Below are 18,692 nucleotides of genomic sequence, written 5' to 3'. Positions count from 1 at the left end.
AATCCCTGCCCATACCAGGCTTACAGTTTAGAAAGGGGGAGACTGACATCAAAACAAGTCAGCAGGCATCAATAAAAATAAATAGAATTAGAGATTTACACATATATACATAAGGTCCGTGGGGCGGGGAGGGAGGGTAGAGCAAAGGGAGGGAGGTGAGGTGATGCGTGAGGGAGGGGGAGCTGAGGAGAAGGGGGAGTTTAGTCTGGGAAGGCCTCTTGGAGGAGGTTAGCCTTCAGTACGGCTTTGAAGGGGGGAAGAGTGATCGTTTGGCGGGTTTGAGGAGGGTGGGCGTCCCAGGCCAGAGGCAGGTCGTGGGTGAGAGGTTGGCGGCGAGATAGACGAGATAAAGGTGAAGTGTAACAATCATCTCCCCCATTGTGCATGACAAAGTTGCCCCCAAGTCTAAGGCTTGCCGGTTCTACCCAGCCGTTCTCTCGAACTAATTAGGAGAGCCAGCTATTCCCATGGACCAGGGAAAATACGTTTACCGAATCAACGCTCTCACAGGCAAACCACTATATGAAGTCTATGGTCAGAGTACGCAGGCATGGGAAGAATCCAAAAAGAAGAGCCAGTAAATGCCTGCTTAGAGAAGCCTCCAACAATCAAAACCTAGAACTGCCATTTTCATATGCCTCATTTAAAAATCTTAAAAAATAAACTTTTCTCTGGAAAAAAAAATGAAGAACACCCTGCTAGTCTGGGATTATTTTTCAATCTGTGGTAACTCTACTAAAATTCTATACAGAGTTGCTAAGTTTTGGAAACATATTGGAGGAATATTTAAAGATTCTTGCCAGCTCGCACAGCACATCATTTACTTTAATGTCACTCTGTTTCTCTCTCTCTAAGCTGTTTCTATTTTCCACATTGCTTTAACTATCTGAGTTTTTTAGGCATAAATATTAAATCTATGGACCTCTTGAGCGTTCCCATGAAGATAGAGAGAAGGAGCATATGAGTAATTGTTAATCGCACACTCATTTACCCAAAATATCTTCTCGGGAAATTCATGGCACATTAAAAAGATGAGAGCTCAAATCACCCCTCCCAAAAGGGAAGGATCCGCTTAAAGTATTCAAATTTTACTAATTAGCATTATCACACACTATAAGAATAGAAGTAAAAAAAGTTCATTAAGCAGGTTTGTCACGAGGGAGGCAGCATGGCCTAGTGGAAAGAATATAGGCCTGAGAGTCTGAGGACCTGGGTTCTAATCCCAGTTCTGCCGCTTGCCTGCTGTAGGACCTTGGTCAAGTCACTTAACTTCTCCGTGTCTCAGTTTCCTCATCTCTAACCTGGGATTCTGTTCTCCCTCTCCATTAGACAGTGGACCTTTTGTGGGTCAGGGACTGTGTCCAACCTGATTATCTTTTATCTCTTCCAGCCCCTTGGACAGTGCTTGGCACATAAAAAGAATTTAGCAAATACTGCCATTATAAGCCACAATTTTTGTCGAACTGCCAGTAAGGCAAACTTGAAGGGTATGTATTCGAACACAAAACACCCACAGACTCCTTTACCTTATCATCTCAAGGACTGTGAAAGAGCAAATCAACATTTAGATTAGAAAGTAAACACCTCAAGAGGAAGACACCATTCCAAGGCCCTGACAGCTGGACCCAATAGAGATTTTCCCACAAGCACTTGAGGGAAAAGGGGTCATAGGCTCCCAGAATTTTACACCACCTTTGCAGATAAACATAACAACCTCCCGACTCACGTATTCCTTTCACCAACCCACCCTCCCTCCAAGCAATACCGACAGCCAAAAAATGAAATTGCTTTTCTCTCTCTTCATCGCAAACGCGCCATCTAAATCCAAGGTATTAGCGGTATCGTTACATCACTCACTCGGAACATATGTTCATCTCTAGGGCGCATTACAACTTGAAATATTAGTAGTTTATCCAGTAAATGAACTTCTAAAATTATTTGCCTCTCTAATACCTTTGGTAAGGGCAACTGGAAATCAGGTTCCCATGAGTACTCTTACACTGCTAGGATGGCCAGATAAAGGGAGGGGAAATTCTAGACAATGCTGAGAGAAATGCAGTGCTCTATATGCCTTGCAGTAGTTATACGTAGAAGTAACAGTTAATTGTGTTGGTTTGCACAATAATCACGTGACTCACCTTCTGTCTTTTTAAAGCAGAGAAATGTAGGATATTAGTTTTAATGAAAGAAAACATCTTGCCTTACTCCCCTTCTTTAGTACAACATGAGCATATATTTTCACTAAAATCATGGGCACGCCCATGGTGAGGGTATAAATATTACCACAAGTCGGTTTAAAATGAATATTAGATTTTCTTCCCTTTCCTCCTCTTTTCCCTCTCCTGCCCTTCTTGGTCCGAGTTCTTTCACTGACATTTTTTCCCTGGCTTCTGCCTCCCCTTACCGTGATTCCAGCTGCCTGAATGAAGATGTAAGTACCTTGTGGGCAAGGAACATTTCTACCAACTTTATTATAGTGACGTCTCCTAAGCGCTTAGCACAGTGCTCTGCAAACAGTAAGCCAACGTATTTAATTTTAATGTCTATTTCCCCAATAAGTGCCTTGGGAGAGGCCAGTCAAGTGCCCAAAACGTCCAGTTTCGCCATAACGCACGTTTTCAATATGGGTTTTGGCTATGACATGACTAGGGAATATTCTTCTGACAACACAAGTCTGTTTGGGCCTGGTATGACGCGTTATCCGAGGAGCTACCCGTGAGCGCTTGTGCAGGGTTGGAATGGGTGAGTGCCAGTGGGCAAGCATTTATGAAAGTGAGGCCGCACAAGATCTTAACTCTCATGTTATAGGAGAACTGAGTGTACTGACCCGACTGGAGTAATCCTTAATCGCCTTCGCTATTAAGTCCTTAACTGCCAATGTCTCCAACTACTAAAGGCACAAAGGAGAGAGAGGAGGCTGAACAAATTAGAGGCCAGGAACGAGGCATCACATCCTTTTCGGAAGACAAATTTATCACTGACCAGAAGATAAACTTCGGTTTGGCTACAAAGAAACAGAACTGTAGCTTCAAAACTCTTAGAAGCAGGTCTTTTTTGTGGTACTTGCTTCTGACCAAGCTTACTTTAAACAGAGATAGAAAATAAATATCTCTCTTAAGGAACCCAGGCCTAGACAATTTTTTTTTCCTAAATCAGACCAGTATTCCTCCTCTGCAGATACCCAGAGTGACAGCATGTCCTTCTTCATCAGTAGTCACAAGAGCTGAAAAGGAGCCAAATCCCTGGCCGCTCTCAAAGGCCCAAGTGACCGACTGCCAACTAGAAGGCGAGGGCCGGAATCCTTCGTGGCCAAAATCCCACCTCGGTTCCATCGCATTCACTTCAGGTATGGAGCACGGGAGAGGATGTACTCTGTTTGCGATTAGGGGATGCATTTTCATTTGTATTCATGTGGTTAGTCAGAACTTAAGGATCTAAAGACATCAGTCACCAATTAGAAAATAAATGGCTTAGTTTACAACTTTAAAAATATAGGTTAATATCAAAGTTAAAAATGTCTGAGGTATAAACAAAGTCATAATAGGATGCAGGGTTACTATATATGGTAAACAGCTCTCTGGAGAAAAAGCTTTATTACTCCCTCGGGGCTTTCTTACAGAGTATGGATTTTTTAATTCCTAGTGGAATATTTTTCATACACCACTGCAGACTATTAAGTACCAGATATTACATTATGTAGTTTAAACTTGGCACTACTGCTTGAGAGAGACTTCCCTGTTGAGAAAACTATTTCTTTCCTGTTACAATTTTTTAAATATGAAAATGAACACTCCTTCAGGGTATGATCACTGCAACAGAAATTTGGGGGAAGTTTATAACTTAACATATTCATCAACGTACGGCAATCCTCTCAGGGGGATGGGGTGAGGAGAGAAGAAAATACAACAGGAAGAAGGTTTTTTAATAACTCTGTGGTGTTGACACAGGGCGCAGCCGTGGTACTTTATAAGGCTCGGCTTCCATTGGGTATCGGGGGAAGCCCCGGACTAGCATGGGCCACTAGGAAATTTAAAAAGAATAATGGCATTAAAAAAAGAGTGAAGGAAAAATATACATTAAACGTCGGTCCAGTTTAAGGTGCACTTAGCTAAAAGTAGACCATTAACGGCTCACCCAGGAGAGCCCCGACCTCAGAAATATTAAAAAGGCAATATAAATGCACCCTTCCGAGTGTTCGCTGAGAAAATAGATGCCCTGCAGTATTTGGGAGTAAACTTGGAAAAGGAAATTTCAGAGCAGATGGGGCCCTTAAAAATCTCTCCTAAGAAGGGGCTGAAGGTCCTTTGTCACTTTCCTGCTCAAGAAATTCAGGACTTGGCATAACTAGGTTCCAAAAGTTTAAACCAACTGGACTACTCACTTGTAGACTGTACCTCCGTTGCCGTGACCGAGGGGCTCTCGATTTTCTATGTCTTGTTCATTCATCTCCGCGAGAAAGAAAGAAAAACAAAAGAAGTGTCATGCTGGGGATGGAAATGTCAAGGAAAAGCAACTCTGGGCCATAAACAACAAGCAGTCTGGGTCATTTCAAGTTCAGCTGCAAGAATGAGAAGATCAATACAACATTTGCTGTCCAATTTATAAAAGACGATACCAAGGGACAAAGTGATGGAAAGTTTAATGACAATTTGTTTGCCTGGGTCATTTCATTAAAGTTTGATAAAAGGTGTCAAAATGGAATGATGTAATATAGCTCAAAAGGGTCAGGTCAAAGATACTGATAGGAAAAGGGTCGGCAGCATGGCATATACCCAAAGCCAAACCACTCTGAGTGGAGCAAAAACCGAAGTAGAAAAGCCCCAATTCTCTCCACCAGAAAAAACCAAAACCAAAACCAAAAAAAACAAAAAACCCAAAAAACCAGGCAGCCCTAATACTCTTGTCTTACAAATGACCTGTAAATAAGACCATGTAAAGCTCTGCGATTAGTTGATAATTAACATATGTCAAGCTAATTGGATAATGTATACTGCTTTTCCTAATGTAAATATAGCTTCTCTTTGCAAAGAGCAAATTAGAATTCAGCAATATCTTAGTGGCACAATGCCAGGCCAAGTCATTCGTTGCTGATGGAAAAATGCCAAGGCAATGTGTTTTCAATGCAGCATATATTGTATAAATGATAAAAAAAAATTAGACCAATGTAGTATTCACACCCAAAAAACCATTCTTGATGAGTCCATATATTAAAAAAGTATTTCTTTGATTTAGGGCATCTTTGGTTTCTTAGGAAGCTGATTTAGGTCACAGGTAGGTGTTGTGGTTTACTACTTAATAAAATCCTATTTAGTATGAAATAGCCTTTTTAATAAATTACTATTTTTCTCCACATCTTTTAAGACTAATCAGATTTTACTTGATGCAGTCGGTAATTTTCTACCAACTGGTCCGGTTGCTTAAAAATTAACTGCCAACTTTATCTATTCACTAAGTGAATTCAATAAAAGGCCTGCTTTCCATACGGTTAAAGCCTGAGAGAAGCTATAGTAAGCTGCGGGGAAAAAAAAGAAAATCAATTTCCAGGGAATTGCACAGGCTTTGCATGAACAGAAAATGGATGGAGTTTTTAATTCAATATCACCTGGAAAAAAATAGTTTGCTTTCAGACCATTATAGAAAAGCTTTAAATATTTTACTATGCTCTAATCTTCAACCAATTGAATAAAGCCATGTTTCATTCATCAAGGGAAATATTTTGCTTCCATATATTTCTAGGGCTGAAGCTTCTGAGAGCTGTGATAATTAGGAATACATTGGAACCGAACTGCAAGCTGAAGAAACAGCTTCCTTGCCAGGTCCTACCTCAAATAACTCTAAAACAAAAAAAACAAAAACAACCAGGTTGATGGAGGAATGTCTAAAGGCTGATTCAGGATACAGATGAATGAAAATGCATACTGACTGGCGCTATGTACAGTCAATTAATTACTACATGCTCATAAGGTCAGTGGATGAATCTTGGACAAACCAAAAAAAAAAAAGTCTAGAACTTTTTCCATTTGGGAGCTACCTTATCCGCATCCTTCTTTCACTGCCCGTCCTTCACAAACTCAACAATGAGAAACAGTGTGCTCTAGTTGGAAAATACTCAGGTCTGGGAGGCAGGAGACTTGGGTTCTAATCCTGCCTCTGCCACGTCTGCTGCGTGGTCTTGGGCAAGTCACTTTACGGGGCCTCGGTGACCTCGGCTGTCAAAAGGGGACTGGATACTCATAATCCCTCTCCCAGACTGTGAACCCCATGTGGTACAGGGACAGGGCCCAATCTGCTCATACTGCATCATCCCATTCAGTCAGTCGTATTTACTGAGCGCTTACTGTGCACAGAGCACTGTACTAAGAGCTTGAGAGAGTCCAATATAACAATAAGCAGATATATTCCCTGCCCACAACGAGCTTACAGTCTAGAGGGGACTGTGACCACTTAGAGCAGTGCTTTGCACATAGTAAGTACTTAAATACCACAGTTATCATCATCTGTAATTACTGTCCCTTGAGGCTCATTTGAACATGTGATGAAAATGACTATAATAATAATAATGTTGGTATTTGTTAAGAACTTACAGAGCACTGTTCTAAGCACTGGGGTAGATAAAGGGTCATTAGATTGTCCCATGTGAGGCTCACAGTCTTCATCCCCATTTTACAGATGAGGTCACCGAGGCACAGAGAAGTGAAGTGACTTGCCCACAGTCCCACAGCTGACAAGTGGCAGAGGCGGAATTTGAACCCTTGACCTCTGACTCCCAAGCCCGGGCTCTTTCCACTGAGCCACTCTATATAAACCATACTTACAACACGAACTGCATTAAAACCTTAAGGCCAAAATGGACCCCTCTGTAACTGCAAATGACTTCTCTTCATCTCCCACCCCCTTCTGCGTCATCCTGACTTGTTCCCTTTGCTCTTCCCCCCTCCCAGCCCCACGGCATTTATGTACATACCTGTCATTTTATTTATTTGCACTGATGTCTGTCTCCCCTACTTTAGACTGTGAGTTCTTTGTGGGCAGGGAATGACACTGTTTATTGTTGTACTGTACTCTCCCAAGTGCTTAGTACAGTGCTCTGCACACAGTAAGCGCTCGATAAATTCGACTGAATGACTCCAGGTCTTCAACCCATTCATTCAGATGACACCAGTACCTTGCCTCCCTATGTAGTAATCACATTCAAGAAACTTTCCTCGCTTTAGAAACCTGTCCTATCCCCACTCCCGATTTCTTCTGACCGTTCCCTCCACCGGCCTAAGGTTTCAAACTCCAGGAGACAGAGCCCCTGCATAGCTCATTATGGGCAGGGAATGTGTCTATCAACTCTGTTGGCGTGTACTCTCCCAAGCGCTTAGTACAGTGTTCTACACTCAGTAAGCACTCAATAAATGCCGTTGATATTGTCTACACTCTGGAAACGTCAACCTGACGGGACACATGAATGACCGCTCGATTCCTCTGCAGAGTCGGTGCATTTTATGGACTGATGCTGAGCCCGAAGGAGACTGAGGTAATACGTCGGTCCCCACCAGAGACCCTAATTGGCAACCAAAGATTTTCACCTGAAGTGTTGAGAAAATGGCCATCACTGGATTCTCTCTCCCTACAGAGCACGTTGTCTGGTAATACCCTAATTGATAAAGAGGGGTAGGGGGAGATGGAGCGTGTCTTCTAGGAAACACCAAAGTGATAAGCCCTAGATCACACTGAAGGTCTACGTAAGAGTGGAGGTAGCCGACATTTATAAAGCTGTTAAACTGGGATAGAGAATCCAGTCTGGGTTTTTGTGTGCTTTCATCGCTACTACTTATATTTGACAACAAAGAAGTTGACCGTAAGCTCCTTATGGGTAAGAGTGGTGCGTTCTACCTCTGCGTTACTCTCTCAAGTGCCCAGTACAATAATAATAATAATAATAATAATAGTATTTGCTAAGTGCTTACTATGTGTCAAACACTGCTCTAGGCACTGGGGGTAGGTGCAAGCTAATCAGGTTGGACACAATCCCGGTCCCGCATAAGGCTCATAGGCTTAATCCCCGTTTTACAGATGAGGTAACTGAGGTACAGAGAAGTGAAGGGATTTGTCCAAGGTGAGCGAGCAGGCAAATAGAGGAGGTGGGATTAGAACCCAGGTCCTTCTGACTCCCAGGCCTGGGCCCTCTCTATTAGGCCATGCTGCTTCCCCAGGGACACTCCCCCTTAAAAATATTAGTTCAGTGTATAGTACAGTGCTCTGCACACAGAAAGCACTCAATAAATATGACTGAGTGAATTATTGGTTCAAACCCTGAGGGAGTGGGAGAACAGGCACTTGACCCCACCATTCGACAGATGAATAGGCTGAATCACGGAGAGGTGGGGTGACTTACCCGAGGTCACCTGCCAGGCAAAGGGTAGGGAACATGTTCTCTCCCAAGCGCTCGGTACAGTGCTCTGCAGGCAGTAAACGCTCAATAAATACCATTGATTGATTGACCGATTGATAAAAGCCATCCAGATACCTAACGATTTGGTGAAACGGCGAGCCGGCTTAGTCAGGCGTAACTAGGACTGCTCCCAGCCTGATGGGCTTTCCATTGTCTGGCTTGTGCTTCCACAGGTGTAAAATGGCTAAGGAAGTGGAAGTCCACAGGAGGGAGGGGTGGCCACTGATAGCCCTTGTGGGATCCTGGATTTACAGCTACTCGTGACGTGACAGGCAAATCTCTGGCTATAATGACGACGATGATGATTGTGGCATTTGTTAAGCACTAATTATGGGCCAGGCACTGTACTAAGCGCTGGGGTGGACCCAAGCAAATCGGGTTGGACACTGTTCCTGTCCCCACATAGGGCTCTCAGTCTTAATCCCCATTTTGCAGATGAGGTAAATGAGGCCCACAGAAGTGAAGTAGCTTGTGCAGAGACACAGAGCAGACAACCGAGCGAGCCGGGATTAGGACCCAGGTGCTCCTGACTCACAGGCCCGGGCTCCGTCCACTAGGCCACACCGCTTCACATGCACTGCCATTCGATGATGTCATTCATTCAATAGTATTTACTGAGCGCTTACTATGTGCAGAGCACTGTACTAAGCGCTTGGGATGAACAAGTCGGCAACAGATAGAGACGGTCCCTGCCGTTTGACGGGCTTACGGTCTAATCGGGGGAGACGGACAGACGAGAACACTGGCGATAAATAGAGTCGAGGGGAAGAACAATGGCAACTAAATAGAATCGAGGCGATGTACAATTCATTAACAAAATAAATGGGGTAATGGAAATATATACAGTTGAGCGGACGAGTACAGTGCTGTGGGGATGGGAAGGGAGAGGGGGAGGAGCAGAGGGAAAAGGGGAAAAAGAGGGTTTAGCTGCGGAGAGGTAAAGGGGGGGTGGCAGAGGGAGTAGAGGGAGAAGAGGAGCTCAGTCTGGGAAGGCCTCTTGGAGGAGGTGAGTTTTATGTCATAAGCACCGCCTTGCAACAGTTGGTCCAAGTTCACCTGAATTTGCAGCGTCTGTCTGGGAGGACTTCTTGTCCTGGCCCAACCCTCCTCACTAAACCGAGACCCTCTTGGTTTCTCCCCAGATCTCCAGGTCCTGATTCTGGGCCAGAAGAACTGAAAATTCCTTGAGGGCAGGTAACCGGATTACAAACTCTACTGGGTTGTCCTCTCCCAAGCATTTAGTACAGTGCTCTGCACACGGTTGGTGCTCAATAAATATGGTTGACTGACTGAGTCAAGGTGGAGGGAGACTGGGTGCTGAAAATAAAAATACCGGACACCTAGGCGGCTGGTGCCATTTGCCAACCCAACAGAGGATGTGACAGTGTGATAATCGGCCAAAGGAATGGGTTTGGGGGTGGGGGAGATAGGGAGAAAGAGGAGGTAGGATGGGCTAATGGCAGACGGGAACGAGGAGGGGATGGTACGAGGGAGTAGGACATCAGGGAGGATAATGCCGTAAATAACTTGAAAAGCAAATGTTGTGGTGAAGGACAAGCAGCGCAGCCTAGTGGATGCTGCGCAGGCCTGGGAGTCGAAAGGACCTGGGTTCTAATCCCCACCACTTCTCTGTTGTGTGACCCTGAGAAAGTCACTTCACTTCTCTGGGCCTCAATGACCTCACCTAGAAAGCGGGGATTATGACCGTGAGTCCCACATGGGCCAAGGACTGTGTCTAACCTAATTAGCCTTTATCTATCCCAGCGCTTAGTACAGTGCCTGGAACAAAGTAAGTGCTTAACGGACAAAAAAAAGGAGTGTTAAAATGAGAGATGTGCAAGGAATACGGTGGCAGATGGGGCATTCATAGGAAACAGAGACTGAACTCATATCACAAATGCAGGATTAGGTTCAGACCTGGAATGAAAGAGGAGTATATACGGTTACTGTGTGTTTAAATCTAGCTTTCGGGGACTTACAGTTAGATAACAGTAGACTTCCTATAAACTAGGGAACGCATTTGAAATTTCCTAATATTTTTGCATTTCTTGAATAGAAACTAAGAGACGTGACAATAACCAGTAAATCAAACCCCCCAAAACAGAGAAGGGAAGATCAGGGTTGCTTTTCACTGGCAGAACTTTGTGTTAATTGATCTTTATGAGCTATTTCTAACTGGTTCAGAGCAAGGAACAATGAGAAGCTGACCTCACTGTGTTCAAATTGGGGTGGGGCAAACGGACGCCAATTAATCAACCGATGGTATTTACCGAGCGCTTACTTTGTGCTGAGCACTTGGGAGTGTTCATTACAAAAGGAGTCGGCAGACACGATCCCTGCCCGCCAGGAGCTTACGGTCTAGAAGGAAACACGCCAGAGAAGTATCTGAGACGCAGCCCGATTTACAGCATCCGATAAAAATGCTGAAAAGTACGGCGATTTATTTAGTTTTTCTTGGCAAAATGGAATCCTCCATCATCGAACGATAACGGGACAACTCCGCCTCCACCCCAAAGACCGAACGCTAACCTTGAACAGATGAGCTTGATTGGATAATGATACTAGTCAACCGAATGGGACGATAAAATAGAATTCAATTACGGATCAGAAACAAAACTCTCTTTGTTTATGGCTTGCCTGTACCAGTGGAAGAATCAGCGCCCATCTTTTATAAATCATTAAAATCCAAATGCTCAATTAATCCTTATTTTATATGTAAAGCGCCGACATAAACTAAGTCCCGCTACTAGACCTTGGCTTCACGAATCGAAGCAATAACGGTTTCTGAAAGCGGTCACACTCTATGAGCAGACAATTGGAGAGATTTAGTAAATCCCACTTTATAGAGCAGGGGACTAATCGGAAAACACGAGCCAGTCAAATGTTTCTTATGAACTGTTGACACTCTATCAATGCTGAATCAATTGGTGGCATTTACGCTGAGTGACAGAAAAGAAATAAATATTTATATCACATAACCTATATCAATGAACCTAGGCAGAAAGCTATTTCTAACCTGTCAATATTTGATTATCTTGAAGAATCATGTCCCCTTTTTTTAATGATTAATATGAATTCCTTATTAAACCTAAGTGGAGGCTAGTGGAAAGGCAAATCATTATTAATGCTTCAAAGTAGAAATAAATTAAAAAACAAACTGTGCTGCAATGTTAAAGTAACATTAAGCGTGACTTACGCCTTCCACATCAAGCAATGTCAGCATTCGGACCAGAAATCCATCAATTCGCACAACCATGCACGTTAAGACATCACTGTGCACGATCGCTGACTGCGTGGTTACCCCGCAACATCGAACCACTCAAGGATGGGGAACTAAGGAAGGTGTTTTACTTATTTCTGAAGTCCTTTTTCTGGGGGGAAAACCTTACGACTACCTAAAACAGTGGTTTATTTTCATTGTAGGAAAGCACTAAAACATTTTACTCTTCAGTCACCCACGTTTCAAAATCTCCCTTCTATTTTTACTTGAACTGAGACTACCAAGCTCATCTAATACACACACAGACACAATTTCTTCCAACTCGATAAAGGCGGGAAAACTGAAAACATGAGGCCGGCCTTTCTGGTTTGGTGGCTTATGGCTGACAAAATGGCTGTTTGAAAAAAAAATCCATCACAGTTAATTGACCCTTTCCCGGCATAATAAATTCATTCACAACCTCCCACTTTGGGCTGATGCTGAAATACATTTTTTTCCCCCTGAAGAGCACAGGTGTTTTTCTTATGTAAATGATAATAAGTACCCAGAATGTAAACACACTTGAGATGCGGGCTGAAGAAACCCTACCCTAATCCTACTCCTCGCACTTTTGGACGGATTTGGTTTCAAACAGGCACTTCTTCACAACTGCTGAGGCCACAGATATGCTTCAAAATCGACATTTAGTCGTCCCAAACGTCCCCGCTTGCAAGCACGCATCAACCCCCGGCCCTGCCCCCCGTTTGGGAGAAAGTGATGGTCTCTTGTCCAAAATGTTTCACATCAGTAAACGGGGCAGCAGTCTTCTGGTACATTTCTATTGTACCTTACAGAGGGATGCGGGTCTATTAGCCCGCAATGTTACAGGTGATTTTAAAGGACAAGCCTGAGGAGCGGGGCTTTGTCTTCTTGACATGCTCCACTCCAACTACTTGATTCATGAAATGCCAATGAGGCTCGGAGAGGTCAGCGTGTGAAGGCACTCAATGCGCATCTGAGATAATTAAGATTTCAGCCTTCGAAAGGTGGAGGGGAAGTGAACAGCAGTTAAGAAAATCAATAAGAGTCTTTTATTTGCGGTGACACAGATGTCTCAGTCAATAGAGCCTAATAGGCAAGCTTGATCGCAACGGACAGGTGCCTGCCTCTAAGCCTCAAAAGGCTCCCGCTATAACAAACATTAAAACTTATTTATGCTCCTACTGAAGAAGGCTGGCTCCCGTAGGCTGCTTCGTTTAGCAGGGTGTCTTTAAAATCATTATCCCACCTGAGATCTGCCTGGCTACATGCATCAAAACTGGAGAGAAACAACTACCCTCATGCATTCAATCATGTTTACTGAGCACTTACCGTGTGCAGAGCACGGAAGTAAGCGCTCGGGAAAGTACGATACCCTCGAATCCCACTTCTCCATCGGTTGCGAGGGGAGAGACCCTGGGATTTCGGCCACCTCCTGTGCTACCGTGGATTAGCCACCTGAGAAGGGTAGGGGGCCGCGGAAAAGCCAGTTGGCTTCCCGACCCGACGAGGAAGTCGGGAAGGGATGATGTTTCCTTTCCGTTTGGAAGGCAACTTCAACGCAACTCCTTCGAAATGCAAAGGCCGCATCCCCCCAATCCGGGGGTGGGCTCGGCTGTTTGGAATTGATACACGCTTTTTAAACCGAGGTAGGGAGTTGGGGGTGGGGGGGAGGGTCCTTGTGCAGGGCTTCAATCTACTGGAAGCTAAAACCGATTAGCACCGTTGAAAACTGGGCGGCAAATTGCTCTGCCAATCAAATTAAGCCACGGGATTCATTTATGACACAGGCACGCTGGGGCTCTTCGGGTGCTTCCCGAAATAATAGGGTACAAATAAATGGTCGATAACGAGTTAACACCGTGGCCGGATCTTAATAAGCGATAACACCTACCTGGCCATTGGCTAATATTTTCTTCAGTTCGGCGGATGACTTCTTTAAGCTGGAGGTGAAAAATAGCGACTTTAATGGCAAGGTGTGATCAGGACTAAAAGCATCATTTCTTAAAGTATCAGCATGAAGAGTATTTACTCGGTTCCTACTTTGCGATCAACCGGCAAAATACAATTCGACGCTTTCTCGTGACTCCTCTGGGTTTAGGGATCAGCTCAAAAACAGGGGAGCAAAATACGATGGTCAAAACAGACAGATCAAAATGCTCGGGAAGAGAAAATGGGCATCTCAGCAGGGCACAGAATGAAAAGTCTAAATGCCAACTAAAAAGTCCAGCTTTTTGGGTAAGGAGTAGAAGCAATAGGAGAAGCAGGGTGGTCTAGTGGATAGAGCCCAGGCCTGAGAGTCAGAAGGAACTGGGTTCTAATCCTGGCCCTGACAGTCATCTGCTCCATGACCTTGGGCAAGTCCCAAGGTCCTCAATTCCCTCATCTGTCAAATGGGGATTTAAGATGGTGAGCCCCATGTGAGACATGAGTTGTGTCCGATCTGATTAGCTTTACATCTACTCCAGTGCTTAGTACAGGTCCTTGCTCATAGTAAGTTTTTGATGGGGGAAGCAGCACGGCTCAGTGGAAAGAGCCCGGGCTTGGGAGGCAGAGGTCATGGGTTCGAATCCCAGATCTGCCACTTGCCAGCTGACTGTGGGCAAGTCATTTAACTTCTCTGTGCCTCAGTTACCTCACCTGTAAAATGGGGATTAAGACTGTGAGCCCCACGTGGGACAACCTGATTACCCTGTATCTAACCCAGCGCTTACCCCAGCTCTGCACATAGTAGGAATTTAACAAATACCAACATTAATTAATTAATACCATAAAAAATACACATCTTCTCCAATAAGGTATAAAAAAAATAACAGAACACATTTCTTAGGATGGTGGTGGATGGTCTTCCTTGGAGATCTGTTGATCACGTTCCATTAATGAGGGTGAATGTAGGTCAAGTAGTACTTGCGAGCAAGAATATGGACAAGAGAAACGCTGAAGTCTCTCTCCTCCGAGCCCGTGATGATCTGAACGGTTGCCATATCCTTCATGGAACAGACTTGAAAAGCTACAGAAAGCCCTCCATTCCTCACCATCCAGAGGAGGGTCAAGTGAACAATGAGCCACCCAAAGAAGAGGAACGAGAGAGAAGCAACGCAGGACGAGGCAACCCGTAGGTGGGAGACTGTAAGCTCCTCGTGGTCAGAGATCGCCTCGACCAATTCTACTGTTCTTTCCCAAGCGTTTACTACAGTGCCCTGCACAGAAAACTGTCAATAAGCACCAGTGATTAGCCTTTCTTAATATCCTGACCCACTTATTCTTAAAAAAATTCCAAAAAATGTGGAAATACCATTATAGTCCATAGCTACATCAAGACAAAAAACAAATTTGCATCACACCATTTCTTATTCCACCTCAGTCTAATTTGGTCTTTCTACATGGATGACTATATGCTCGGTCCACGTGTGGCTGAGCTGATCCAACTGTTGAAGCTTCTTTCTATTAATTATCCCCCGATTTCTTCTTAAAGAGAAATCCCAGGTAGGTGCCCGCCAATTCCAGACTCTCACCTATTGCCCGGAAGCGACTCTGAGATTGTTGGGCTGCTATGATGAGAGGGCCCAGCCCGTGTGTTCACCTACAGGAGAAGGAAAAAGGAAAAAAAAATCTTTATCAGGCATTTGTGTTGAGAGGACACTGTTCTAATTAACCTGTAATCTGCCATAAATTTCTCATTTCACTATGAAGGTTAATTAGCTTGTTGCTAGGCCCGCCCATGGTTGGAGCCTATTCCGTATGTAGGTTACTGTGCTACATTACCAGACTGATGCACCGCTCTCTGAGCCTCTTTAGGCTTTAAAATGCTTAGTTAAACTGTCCTGGGACGAAGGAATAAACAGAGAAGGAAGATGCCATCATTCACTTGCTCTGGGGGTGCGGGTGGGGGCCGAAAATGATGAGAAGTTCATAAAGGGCACAGACGAGCTTCCCTTAAAGAAAGCAGCCAATGTTAATGAGTGGTGAGATCGGGATCTTAGGGCCTCTGCTTCTGCCAGAAATTAGGGCCAGAGGTCCCGGATCCCATTGACAGCTCTAAAACTCGTAGAAACGCCCTATTAAACTAGCCTGGAGGAATGAAGAGTGGGGTGCAAGTAATTAATTCCAAAGCGGCTTAAGAACGGAAGAGAATCGTTGCCTTTTCAAGTAGCAGCTTTATTCTGTGATGCAGAATTTGGGAAACGTAACCCAGCATCCCCCAAAAATGACTTCTTAATTTTCGGGATAAATGAAATCAAAAGAAGAGAACGATGCTGGGGGGTACTACCGTTCTATCCTTGAAAAGGCTTCTAGCAATTAATTGGCAAAATAAATTCAACGTTCGTCTCTCTCAAGGCAATGTATGGGTGGTGGTGGTGGGTGTCAGAGTTAAGAAATTTATGAGCATAAACTAAAACCCCCAAAAGATTGCACTTTAAAAAACCCCATATCCTAACATATATAGATATTAAGCATATATTACAAATGAATTTCTCCTCCACCCCCATTAAAAAAAAACTGCTTGTCAGAGCCCGAGAAAACGCAGTTTTATTTGACATTTCAATAAGTGGAACACAGCATTACAAATCCATCTAACTTTACTGAAACAATTATTGAAATTCGTACCTTCAGGCCATGTATGTTCCGTTTCCCAGGAGGCTTGCAGGCTGAAACAGTAATTGACTAAATTGTAGAACACATCAGGGCCATTTACAAATTTGCTCAAAATGAATCGTTTAAAAAGAAATGAGGGTGACACCAAAATTAGCAGAGAGAAATGATTGAAAAGTGGCTCCCAAGACCCAAAGTGGGAATTATGAACCAGGGTTTTTAACTTGCAGGAGTGAGCATTTATAAATGCAAAGAGCTTTCTGACACCACTAGAATAAATTCCAATTTCTGCTTAAAACAAAACTAAATCAAGTTAACAGAGTTAAAATGATTAGATTTCTTTCCCAATTCATATTTCAGCCATATCTTTTTCACTCTGTAATACTGTTTCCCTTATTTAAATCACTTTTTAAAAAAGCAGAGTTTAAGAAACACATTCCATGATGGAATTAGTCAAGTTTGGAAGTAAGTTTCCTTTAGGTTTAAACAGATACATTATATTAGAATGGTTATTTCATTGACTTTCTTATAAATCTTGGTAGCCAGTTAAATTTAGGGCCAAACAAAGTATTACGAGAAAAGAAATGGTAATTTCCTGGTACCTTCTTGGACTACAGGTTAGCACTTTCCCTATTCAGCAGATGCTTCTTCATCAAATGTTAAAAATCAAAAGCTTCTGGCTACATGTTATGGACTGTTCCCATTTGAAAACTACAGTGCTCTACAAATTGTATGTTAAGGGGCTGTCAGTTTTGATTGATTGTTGTGGGGAAGGATGAATTTGATTTTTTTCCGTCCCAGATGCACATGTATTTTACCTCTTTCTGACAGGAGGAAATAGAACTGTTTTTTTTAAATAAAAGTAATGGTCCAAATGAGCAATAATTACTAAACAGATCGAATCTGTCTTAATTTGATATATTTTAGGCAAATTAAAATAAACCCTACTGTTGCCCAAGAAGGAAAAAACCCCACTAATTTGGGTATTTTTAAATTTTTCCTCTTAGGTATTTCAAATCTACTTTCTTTTTATGGAAATTAGCCTTTTCAGCAAAGACCTAAGTGCATATGCCTAATGCCAGCTTCTCACGGACCCATCAATACTATCTACCAGCACTCTCGGCCGGCCGTTCCATATGAAGTGCCCTGGGTAACACATACTTCATTAAATAAGCGTGTTGTTTACCAGGTACAAAGAAAAGGCTTTGGTTCTCTCCGCAACATCTCTGACAAATGATCGCCTGGGGAACAGTGACACGCACTTTGTTATCTCTAGGTGGTGGCAAACTGGGGCTATGTAGAACTACGTCTTTTTGCATTTTTTTCCCTTACATTTAAGGCATAATTTTTAGGGATTCGCCCTATGCAACTACAGCTCTGGGGGAAAACACACCAAAAACTAAGTTTTGGGGAATAAATACTAACACCATCTGATCCTTCATCTCAGCCACTCGAGAGGGCCAAGGATTACTGGTCGTTGCCCCAGAATAGGAGGAGCAGCGTGGCTCAGTGGAAAGAGCACGGGCTTTGGAGTCAGAGGTCATGAGTTCGAATCCCAGCTCTGCCACTTGTCAGCTGTGTGACTGTGGGCAAGTCACTTAACTTCTCTGGGCCTCAGTTACCTCATCTGTAAAATGGGGATTGACCGTGAGCCCCATGTGGGACAACCTGATTCCCCTGTGTCTACCCCAGCGCTTAGAACAATGCTCTGCACATAGTAAGCGCTTAACAAATACCAACATTATTATTAAGTCAGGCAATCGCATTTTAGTGAGCGCTTACTGTGTGCAGAGCACTGCTCTAAGCTCTTGGGAGAGTACAATATAACGATAAAGGTAGACATTCCCTGCCCACAAGGAGCTTACAATCTCGAGGGGGAGAGAGGCATTAATATAAATTACATATATATGTAATGATATAATACTAATATAATGTACTAATATATATATACATTAGTGCTGTGGGGCTGGGAGGGAGGATGCCTGAAGGGAGCAAGTCAGGGAGATGCAGAAGGGAGTGGGAGAAGTGAAGTAAAGAGAAGCGATGCGGCATAGACCTTCTTTGGCTACTCTCTGCAAATCTCCTTGAGGTGATACTCAAACGTTTTAACCAAAAAAAAAAAAATTAAGGCTTGTTGCTTGAAACTAGAAAGCAAGATCTTTGGTGGGTAGAGTGAGAATCTAGTAAGAATCTAAGCTGCTTTCTCATTTAGAAATTTATATTTGCTCTGTAATTAAGCAAGTGAAGTTAAGAAGCAATCTCTCCGTACAGAAGCGCTCTTTACTGTTTCCTGACATTTTCTGTGGAAAGGTCCTACCCATTCAAAATCAAATAAAACCCCAAATTACTCTGGATACATAACTCCAGAAAACCCACCTTATGTTTTTCTGGGCCTCAGCTCGATAACTGATACATGACTTC

General features: G+C 43.4%; 1 protein-coding gene across 1 annotated transcript in view; it reads right to left on the bottom strand.

Annotated features, from left to right (window-relative positions):
• Positions 1-18,692, bottom strand: part of MAP2K5 (mitogen-activated protein kinase kinase 5) — a 238,924-nt gene that overhangs the window by 177,757 nt on the left and 42,475 nt on the right. The window contains 4 exon segments of the mRNA XM_029066218.2: positions 4,382-4,446; positions 13,573-13,621; positions 15,194-15,261; positions 16,287-16,327. Of these exon segments, the coding sequence (XP_028922051.1) occupies positions 4,382-4,446; positions 13,573-13,621; positions 15,194-15,261; positions 16,287-16,327 (223 nt within the window).

The sequence above is a fragment of the Ornithorhynchus anatinus genome, chromosome 5 (assembly GCF_004115215.2).
Source record: "Ornithorhynchus anatinus isolate Pmale09 chromosome 5, mOrnAna1.pri.v4, whole genome shotgun sequence".
NCBI lineage: Eukaryota > Metazoa > Chordata > Mammalia > Monotremata > Ornithorhynchidae > Ornithorhynchus > Ornithorhynchus anatinus.
The sequence above is the reverse complement of the archived record's forward strand: the minus strand, read 5'-3'. Positions and strand labels throughout refer to the sequence as shown.